Genomic DNA, 10,012 nt, shown 5'->3' on the forward strand with positions numbered 1-10,012 from the left:
CTAATCTGTTTTGTTTTTTCAAAAATAGCTTCCACTTGAACACTCTCATCACAGTCTGTGCAGAAACCTCACTGCAGTGGTTTGAGCTCTGCATTTTTAGTATTAAGATAAGTATGTTCCAGGGCAGATGTGGCAGGGGTTTAGAAGCTGTTGCATTCCCCTTTCGTTATCACGCTTAAGGTTTATCACTCTGCATAATTAAAGATTTGAGTTTCAAAACACAGAAAAATAAAAATAGCTCCATAGTCTAAAGCTGCCCTCTGCTCCCTCCCTTCCTGGATCTCAGCTGGCTGCCACTGGGAACTGGCCCTGTATGTGGTGTATGCCTGGGTCTCTTCCCTTCTTTTTAACACATCCCTCTGCTGTTTGATAGGATTACTGAAATTCCTCACCCCTCTCTTAGCTACCAGGAGCCTCTTGAGACTTGATGAGTAAATATTGATCGCTGACAGAGGGCTATAAATGTCAGTTCACAGGTCCATGTTAGGTACATAAGAGGGTTGGTTCCATCTCCACAGAACAAGGTAGCAGTGTGAGCAGCATGCCAACTACCCTGAAAGAGAGAATCTCTCTCCTTGCAGTGGCACGCTGTGCTGCTTGCTTCTAAAGAGACCAGCACACAACTCGCAGCTGAGCAAATCAATTACAGGAAGCTCAGGTTTGTTTGTAAAGGGCAATCCTCAGATTCTGTTCCTGCCTCTGTGCCTGCACATCAGTCACCCCCTCTGCCTCTCATACCCCGGCGCGGGGCAAACACTGCCACCACCCAGCTGTGCCTCTTCCACGTCGTACAGCACTTGTTTTCTTGGGTGGGAGGTGGTGCAGATGTGCCTGACTCTGCACCATGTTCTGGACCATTTAAAGACTATGAATCCTGGAGCCCTTCCCTTCCCTAACGCACCTCCTGGCCTTCTGGCTGGCTGTCCCTCCAGTGCTTCCTAATCATTGTGACTCCCTTTAGCTTTTCACTGGAAGATCTGTGAATGCACAGAATTATATACATGTTTGCTGTCACTGTCTTTATCATGAAATTACTGCCTTGAGGGACTGTGTCTCCTTAGAGCAGGTAGGAAAAAAAAATTCGCCATGCTACCACCAACATGCTGTTTAGTTTTAACTGGCATACATACCCCCTCTCCCAACGACATAATAATTCTCCACTCCCCTCCCCTGTGGTCTGGCTGAATTGTCTGGGCTGGGCATCGCAAGCTCCTCAGGAATGTCTTTTCCCATCAGGGTGATGAGCTTTCCCAGGCAATGCACAAGTAGCAGAGTAGGCAGGGGAGAGTTGGGGCTGCCTTGTCCCCAACAGCGAGCAGCGAGAGCAGAGTGGCTGGGTTTCCAGCCCTTCACACCCTCTGCTACCCGCCAGCAACCGATCACTGTGCGTAACGCCGTTGAGTCTGTAACGGAGTTCACGGGTGGAAGCAAGCCATACAGACTCTCTCTTTATTCACTTTTCAGCCTGCAGAAAGATTACAGGGCCAAGACTCTCGCATGCAATGGCCTGTGCGTTTATGGACAGCCGTGCTGTAAAGCGTGGGGGACCCAGGCATTTCGCTGCGCCTTGCCCAGGCTGTAAAGCTTGGCCTGCCTCCCCGAGCCCATCATATCCCAGTGACTCGCGCTCCCCATTTGTAGCTGAGCGTTGCGTGTTGGGCTTCACGGTACCTGTGAGCTGCACGAGGATGGAAGTAAGGGCAGGGCGAGCTGCAGAACAGCTCAGCGGGCACTATGCACGCTGCCAGCCCTGGGCTGTACAACGCAGGAATTGGTGCTAAATAGGTTAGTCAGACTTCAGAACGTGGGCTTGCTGAATTGGCTTTATACACGCTGGAGCTGAAGTCACCTTCCAGACTGTCAAGGTAAGACGGAGCATGGAGGATTGTTTCCTGGTGATGATTCAAGGCTTTGCATGCACAGACATCGCTTACATCAATCACTTGCACGTGGAAGGAAATGAGGTTTTGAACTGGCTGCTTGGTTTTAGGCCAGATAGGTAGAAGGAGCAAGAGCACGTTGTCCCTTTGCACCCTGGCTGTGAGGGAAAGGGAACTGTGTTGTTCCAGCTGCTATCCCCTACCCCGGGTCTCCATGCAAGCGTAAAAGGAGCCCAAAGCGTGAGGAGCAGCACCCTTCCAGGCACAGCTGGATGTCCAGATGGAAAACACACCATTCACTTCACAGCATCGTCTCCAGCTCTTTGTTTACGTTGGGGTGATGCTGACTCAGGTCTGCTAAGTCCACTATGTTTTCCCCACAGGCTTTCTGGCTCATCTCCTGGGTTGGGCAGGGCAAAAAGTTATCCGAGGCAAAGGAGCTGGGGATGTAGCCCGGCAGGCTGCCACGGGCAGGGAGCAGCAGCCCGCGCTGCTGTGTGCTCCCTGCCCCTCGCCCCGCGAGGCTCACGCTGAAGCTCGTGGTGGCGTGGGAGGCCAGCCCGCCGTAGCAGCAGCTCCCCGCCACGCTGGTGGCACGCGCCTTCTGCTTGAAGTCTAGCGCCAGGCTTCTCCGAAAATGGGCTTTCTTAATCTCTGCCTGCACCTGAGGGAGAGGTCAGAGATGGCTGCTTGCGCCCAGAGACAGCAAAACAAACATCCCTTCCCTTCCCCATGGTTTTTATTCCTAGTGATTTCCCCCCCCCCTTCCAAATCCTGCTGAGAGGGATGGGTCTGAGTTTTTTCCTCTGGTTATCCCAGCCTCGGGGCTGCGGGTTAACTTCCCCAAACCTAAAGTAGCTAGAACAGGGAGCTCAGCTACTCACACTTCTAACTTACCTCCCCATTGCAAAAGCAGTAGATAAAAGCCACAAAGAAACCCTGCCAAAAGAGACAGAGGTGGAGTTTGAGTCCTGAACCGGGATGCTGTACGTGTGCCTCCCCGCTCCCTGGACGAGCATCACACGGTGTTTGGAGCAGGCAGGCAGCCCCGTGTCGACGTACCTGAGAGGAGTTAAAGAGCATCTCGTAATGCATCTGGATCTGCCACAGGACCCCAGAGACTTCGGTGTAGGGCATGGCCATGAACACCACATAATGGACGCCAAAAAGCGGCATCAGCACCAGCGTGGACTTCAGCAGCTTCCTGAGAGGAGAAATGCTCCGAGCTCTTAGCCGGGATCTGTCAGCCAGCCTGCAGCCCCCTTGCAGACATTGGTAAGCATCTTAGCAGAGGGCAGTCGCTTCAGCTTCTGCTGCTGCCGCAGCTGGTTTGTGCATAGCTGCTGCACAGTGTCCAGCTTGGAGAAGGGAGCAGGCAAAGCTTGAAGTCCTGACCCTGCTGTTTCAATCAAACTGAGCTGCCAGAAGCACTGGCTGCCGTCGTCCTGCCACCCTCCCTCGCTCCTGCAGCCATTCCTGCGCCTCTGCTCTTCGTTCACAACCCTTTGGGGAGCCGCCTCAGCTAAACAGGCAGAAAATGAGCCAGACCAGGGCCAGGACATGGTTTTGCTGCTGCCAGCACTTGCCTGTACTGCTGCCGGGGGTCCAGCTTCCCCGTGTTCGTCTCCCAGAGCTTGGAGGCCAGCACCCGGACGATGTTGAGGAAGAGGAAGAAGTTCACCTGCCGACATGGGAGTGGTGCTGTGGCCAGAGCAGGGAGGGACCAGTGTCCCTGGATCCCTCTGCATCACAAGGGCCCTCCCTGGGTGCCGGGGTGGCTGGGGACACAACCCCAGTGAGCACAAGCAAATGGGTCTGGGTCTCTTATCAATCCCCTTTCCCCAAAAGGGATTGGGAGATTCAGCCACAGGATTCTTACCACGATGGCGGCCAAGATGGGAACCTGATAAATCCACTTCATGTTCCCCGCACTGAGGTCCCAGCACCTGAAGAGACCAGTAAAGAAACACCTTGGAGAAACCTGAAATCACTGGTAAGGAAAATTGCCAGCTGACGGCTCCCTGTACCCCCGCAACCGACATCCCCATCCTCCCACCCTTCACTCCCTTTGTGGAGTTTGTGTAAATCTCAACCCAACAGCAGCCATGCTACAAGCGTTCATAACCATCATGGTGTTGCAAATGAGTTTAAACTAGCATTAATGTTCCTGAGGGCTCCTTGGCCAACTCATCTAAAACTCCTGCTGTACGTTTGGTAGCCTTTCTCCTTTGAAAATGCTTAACTTTAGAACATGCCCTTTAGCATTCATCTTTGCACTGTTTATTGATCAATTTATGGTGTAAACCTGCATCCATCTTCCTCTCAAATGCAGAACAAAACTACTATCGCTCTGGATTACTGACAATTTTATGAACAAGACTTGTACGTGGAAAATTTTCATTTTCAAAAGTTCTGGTGCCCACAGGTATTTTGCTAGCATTTGCAACCAGTCTTTCCCTCCCAAAAGCACTGCTGGAGAAGGTGGACCTACGTACTGTGTATCCGCCAGGGAGGCCCTGACACTGGCCCAGACAGACACAAACACAGCGGGGAGACCTGGAGGGGCAGGAACCAGAGTGAGGAGCATGGATGAAGCATCACGTTTGCAGGCCGACCCAGTTCCTGGCAGCTGGTTTACATCCTGCTGCCCTTCTCTGGGCACTCAGTGCCACTCGGCCGTGGCTGATGCCACAGCTCCCGCCTGGTCTCAGCATTGGGTCAGGGTCCATTCTTACCCCAGCCGATGATGATGAGGACCCACAAGTAGTTCTTGTTGGAGAGGAAGGCCATGAAGATCAGGCTGTGCAGGTAGAGACCTTCCACCAGGATCCAGTAGTGGTTGGTGGCCAGAAAATAGAGGAAGAGAGTCACCACCACCTTGCAGCCAACCTGTGGACATATCGTTAGAGAGGTGCCCATATCAAGCTGTCCCCTGAAAGCAAAACCTGGTGGCTTTTGCTCTCTGGCCAGCAAGACCCAGGCTGTGCCCCATGCATGGCTCACATTCCTCCTCTTGCAGGGAGCTACATCTCCCCTGGGATATTCCGACATCAGATGTAGAGCAGATGCTTTAGGTCTTTCCTATAGCAGAAGTTATTTCCCACACCAGGGCACTCTGAGCTCAGACAGGCTGCAGGACCGATGTCCTCTGCAGCTCTGATCTCTGCTGTGGCACCAGGGCAGGCAGAAGCTGGGCAGAGCTGTAGGCAGCCCTTCATCCCTCCCCAACTGCATCGCCCCTGAGCAGCACAGCCCCCATCTGGGAGGGTCCCAAGCGCATCCCCTTGCTCCAGGGCTCCTAAATCCCCTTTTCCCCTGGTCCTGCCTCCGGTCTCGGTGTGCCACTTGCCAGGTGGCTCCGTTGTCCTGGCGAGGGACCCATTTCTGCCTTGAAGTCGTCCTCCCGCATCTTCTCCGCCTCGCTGGCCAGTGTGCCCGAGTAGAGCACCATGTCCTTCACGAAGATGCTCACCGCCCGGCAGATGAAGGAGGTGAAGAGGTGGACGTGGATGTAGTTGCGTGTGCAGTGCAGGCGCCTACGGAGAAGGGATGTGACACGAGCCCAGCCCCAGCTGCCCAACAAGCTCATCACACGTGGGCTCAGGCATCGAGGGGTCCCAGAGAAGGTGAGCCCCAAGGTGGCAGCCCTCCCATGGGCACAGAAGCCAGATCTGAGGGCAAGTGGGGCATCAACACCTTCAAAAGCAGGGTGGAGTGGACGGGAAGCTGGTCATACTGGGGGTGTTTTGGGCTTTGGGAAATTGTCTGATGTTTGTGCTGGGGTTTGGGGCCAGTTCCCGTTCCCTTAGGGGCTGCTCCACCTCAGAGGGTCGTGTGTGCGGGCGATGGGAGAGGACAGCTCTTCCCCACACGGGGATGGGGCTTTGGCTTCTCCTTACTTGAAGTACGAGAGGATGCAGACGGCGACGAGGAGGCAGGCCAGGGAGATGGAGTAGCCGACGGTGTACATCAGGTGCAGGCGGTCAAACACCTCCTGGAAGAGAAGGGCTGAGCTCCACAACCCCTGCACAGCCCAGGCCCACCGCCCCAGCCTCTGGGCTGAGAGCACGGGGGGAGCAGGGCTTGTCTGGGGAGTCAAGGGGGAAGAGCCCCCTGCTCCCAGCCATTCCCCTGGACTTTGCTGCACAATTCCCTGGTCCCCATCCCGACCCCTTTTCCCAGCACCTCTGACAAGCAAGGTCACCTTCTCGCGGCTCCGGCTGTCGGAGGAGAAGAGCAGAGCACATTCGGTGTAATTGGCCCAGGTCTTGTTGGTGCTGAGAGCCATGGCCCAGGTCCCAGAGGCACTGCAGTACCTGTAGGCATGACCTGGGAACGGCGACGGGTGCTGTGACAGTGGAAGGACCCACGGGAAGCCCAGACACATCCCTGCTCCGTGGAGGATTGTCACCGAGGAGAGGTGGCTCCCTGCCCAGGTGGAAGCGCTTACCTTTATGGTTGAAGTCGTAGATGTAGTCGGGACAGGGCACCGACACCTCCTGGCTGGGGGAGCCCTTTGGCCAGCAGATAATCCCGTCCCACTCTGGAAGGCAGCTGGTATCTGGCCAAAGAGCAAAGACACATCTTACATCTCCAAACAGGGTGACGGCGTACCTCCAGCTTCCCCAAGCGTGCGCTGGACCAGAGCGAGGAAAACGCGCTGCCACGCAATCAGCCCTGGCCTGCAGAGCAGGGGGAGCTGCAGGGGGGGCCAAGTCCCAAGGAGGGGGACACATCCCATCACATCCCATCACATCCCACCTCTTCCAGGGGGGGCCAAGGCCCTCCACGGCTCTCATTTGCAGCGTGCATGGGGCAGTCTGGAATATGGTGCAGCCAGCTATGCTGGCTAATCACCATAAGGCTAATCAGGGTGATGATTTGATTAGCACCTAATTGTGCCCAGAGCAGCGAGAGTGCCGGGAGCTCCACAAACCCTTAGGAGCCATGTGTCCCTGGCCCCATCCTGCTCCCATCGGAGGGGACAGCATTTCCCACAATGTAGCCAGCTCCACTGGGGCTGGCTGACCCACGTGCAGGGGAGGGACGCTACCTTTGATCTTCTCTAGTTGGGCTTTTATGTCTCTCTGACATTTCTCCTTAGCTTCCACCAGGAGATAGATCTGCTCTTCTTTTGTGAGAACATCATCAGGGTCCACCTGCCAAGACAAAACCAAAAAGTGATGACACTGTCACCTCTGCATGACTTGGCTCAGGCCAACAGTGTCAGACAGCAGCTCAGCTCAGGTCTCTTCTTCGTGCTCACAATTTAGAGATTAATCCTCCCTGGGACACCTCGACCCACCCTGGTGATCTCCATGTCCCCGGAGAGCTGCCACCGCCTGCTCGGTGACATGAGCCACCCATGGCCGGGATCCAGGATCTGGGAGTGAAGCTGCCCTGTCCCAGCAGCACCCCGAAGGTGGCTGATGAGACACCCACAAACGCTTCCTGAGTCGGGGCAGGACCCACGTCGCTCCTGCTGCCACAAAACACCCCGGTGCTCCCTGCCACCAACCCCTGAATCCACCCAGCTAATTAACACCAAGTCCAAAATCACAAGGGGCTCGAGGGCCATTACGGGAACATCATCTCGTGACATGGAAACAACGCTTTGCTGAACCCCAGCATCGTAGCATCAAGCAGGACCATCCTGGGGGGCAAGAAATGAGAGTCAAAGCCGGTGTGAGAGGGAAGACAGGAGCCCACATGGAAAATGGATGTGCTGGTATGCAAAGGTAATGGAGCAGCCATGGCATGGCCGTGCTCTCCCAGTGCACCCCAGGCGAGTCAGGTTTGTGTGGCTTTGGGTATAGATGCAAACGACACAGGGAAGAGAAAAGCGCTGCCCGCCTTCCTGCTCTTGTTTTTCCCTCTTGCAAGGCTGAGGCTGACCGAGAGCCCCCCCCCCTTCCACCCTGTCCGTGGAGAAATGTTCATGTTTCTGTGCTGGAAATCAGTGGCACTTTGGGCTTTTGCCCTGGCTCCCTCTCACCCACCCCACCAGCGGCACTGGATGTCCCTGTTGACCAAAACGAGCCCTTCAGAGCCAGGTTTGGCAGCCCCTGGTTGAAGTGGCCGGCCGGGGCTCTGCAAACAAATGGGTGCCCAGCACCGGGACCAGCGCGATGCACGTGGGTGCAGCCTGCGGCGTCTGCAGCCTCCCGGTTGCACCACACATGCAAATGTCTTTTGAGACATTTTGGGCTGAGATGCTCGAGGGAATTTGGAGCCGGGATGAGGAAACAGTTTTGGAAGTGAAAAGGAGCCGGGATGCGGGAGTTTCACTTTGGCTCCCGGACTGCCCACAGGTAAGCACGGCCAAATCCTGCCCCAGAGGGGAGACCCTGAACTCCCATTCACACTCTTCCCAAAAGCAGCCGTCTAGGTGGGTGGACAGGACGGGGTCTGGTGAGGGGTGTAGGGCAGGAGTGAGGGTCCTGGGGTGCATCAGCAGGGTGGGGGCCCAGCTCTGCCCTCGCCACATCCCTCCAGCCTCGCCTGCGCTGACCGTAAATCACCCCGCTCTTTCTGTTCCCCTGATGCCTCTGAGGCAGCGAACCCTGCCTTGGATGCGTCCAAGAAATGGAAAAAACCGTCAGGTCGCGGTGTCTCCGTGGCTGCTAGAAAGCTTTTAGCGGGAGCGGAGAGGGTCTCTCATCCCACCCAGCTCCTGCCTGGCAGCTCTGCGGAGCGGGACGTGCAGCCGGTGGGCACACGGGCACCGACCAGAGCGGGTTGCACAATTAGCAATATTTAAAGGCAGGAGAGGGACCGGAGAAGCCCACGGGGCCACGCAAACTTACCAGTGCCCATGCAGAGCTCAGGAGGCAGCAGCAGAGGAGAGCCACCGTGACACCTCCCATGGGGACGGATGCCTCCATGGTCCCACCGTGTCACTTGGATGGGGACCTCAGGGACGGTGAGCCGGAGAAAGCAAAGCCTTTGCCGGGGGACAGACGTCTGGGCAGCCCGAATCGCTGCCAGCCTGAGGCCACGGGTGACGGAGAGGGCTGGCGTGTTCGGCAGGACAGAGCATCTTCTGGGAGCACCTTCCCGGCTGCTGTTCCCTGTTGAGGTGAGGTGGCGGCGAGGATACAGCCCGTGCCTGGGAGCTCAGGGCTGGGGGAGCACCCTGGGATGAGACCCCCTGTCCCGGAGGGCACTGCCCTGGCACTCCTATAGGGGTCTGCTCGCAGGTTTACCAGGTAGGGGGGTTTCTCCCCCCACCATGCTCGCTCCTATTCACTCTCCGCATCTCGCCTGCTTTAAGCAGCTCCTGGAGCGTGTGCAAACAATTCCCGTTCGGATGGGGATGGCAGAGGTTTATTGGCTTAGCCCTAGGTGCTAAAATCCTCTTCATTCAAGGCAGATTCCTCTTCTCTTTTCAGAAATTTCTCTCACTGCCTGGCGGCTCATTTTTCAGCTGTCACAGCGTCCCCCCACTGCCCCCATGCTGCTCAGTCCCCTCCGGCCCCAGCCTGGTCCCAAGGAACCAAAGGACAGCGGGGAAAATCCCAGCGATGTGGCTGGAGGTAGCGAGGCAAAGGGTGCAAGCACGCGAGCGTCACCTCGGCACTGATGCTCCCGAGATGGGATGGATTTCAGGCAGACACCAGTTTAACCCTTTTCGTTCTCTCAGGTTTGGGGTGTGTTTGGAGGCGATGTGCTGGGCTCAGTCCTGCTCCCCACTTAGGACAAGCACCCCGCTGCCTTTTGTGCGTTTGCTTTGCAGAAGGACCTCACTGCACAACTGCATTTAGCCTTCTGCGAGGGGGGCTGATGGCTAAATCAGGAGCAGGCAGGGCAGACGAACAGTCCTGGCAGCAGAGAGTTTCCACGCTGATGGGTGTCTCACGCAGTCCGGGAATGGGATGAGCCGCACCGGCAGGGCCGGGAGGTCCTTGGGCATCAGGTCAGAGCTGGTCCCACTGCAGCTGGCACCGTCCCCATCAGAGCGGTCCCTTGTCACCTGCATCCCCTCGGGGAGGCCCCAGGGTTGTCCCCTGCATTTTGGGATCATGCAGATGCCCGGCTTGCTCCCACCACCCTGCCAGCTCAAACACCTTGTGTCCCCCCAGCAGCCCGAGCGTCCCCCTGGGGAAATGGGGGCACGAAGCGGGGAGTCCTTG

At 56.5% G+C, this 10,012-nt stretch overlaps 1 protein-coding gene across 1 annotated transcript; it reads right to left on the reverse strand.

The window, feature by feature from the left end:
• Positions 1 to 2,178: 2,178 nt before the first annotated feature.
• Positions 2,179 to 8,764, reverse strand: LOC142035060 (parathyroid hormone/parathyroid hormone-related peptide receptor-like). Its single transcript, XM_075036883.1, has 13 exons — positions 8,687 to 8,764; positions 6,934 to 7,039; positions 6,331 to 6,441; positions 6,085 to 6,209; positions 5,780 to 5,874; positions 5,230 to 5,416; positions 4,616 to 4,769; positions 4,376 to 4,436; positions 3,760 to 3,826; positions 3,463 to 3,561; positions 2,943 to 3,080; positions 2,778 to 2,819; positions 2,179 to 2,544 (listed from the first exon to the last, which is right to left on the reverse strand). Exons 1-13 carry the CDS (start codon positions 8,762 to 8,764, stop codon positions 2,182 to 2,184), a joined length of 1,626 nt encoding a protein of 541 aa, XP_074892984.1. The 3' UTR covers positions 2,179 to 2,181.
• Between the last annotated feature and the right edge of the window lie 1,248 nt (positions 8,765 to 10,012).

The sequence above is a fragment of the Buteo buteo genome, chromosome 9 (assembly GCF_964188355.1).
Source record: "Buteo buteo chromosome 9, bButBut1.hap1.1, whole genome shotgun sequence".
Lineage (NCBI taxonomy): Eukaryota > Metazoa > Chordata > Aves > Accipitriformes > Accipitridae > Buteo > Buteo buteo.

Bases quoted from the DNA above. Each gene is read 5' to 3' on its own strand.
- LOC142035060 (XM_075036883.1), bottom strand. From the start codon at position 8,764: ATGGAGGCATCCGTCCCCATGGGAGGTGTCACGGTGGCTCTCCTCTGC. The intron at 5,875-6,084 runs GTGACCTTGCTT...CTTCTCTTCCAG, and splicing joins ACAGCCGGAGCCGCGAGAAG to GAGGTGTTTGACCGCCTGCA. The intron at 2,820-2,942 runs GTACGTCGACAC...CTCTTTTGGCAG, and splicing joins TGCTCTTTAACTCCTCTCAG to GGTTTCTTTGTGGCTTTTAT.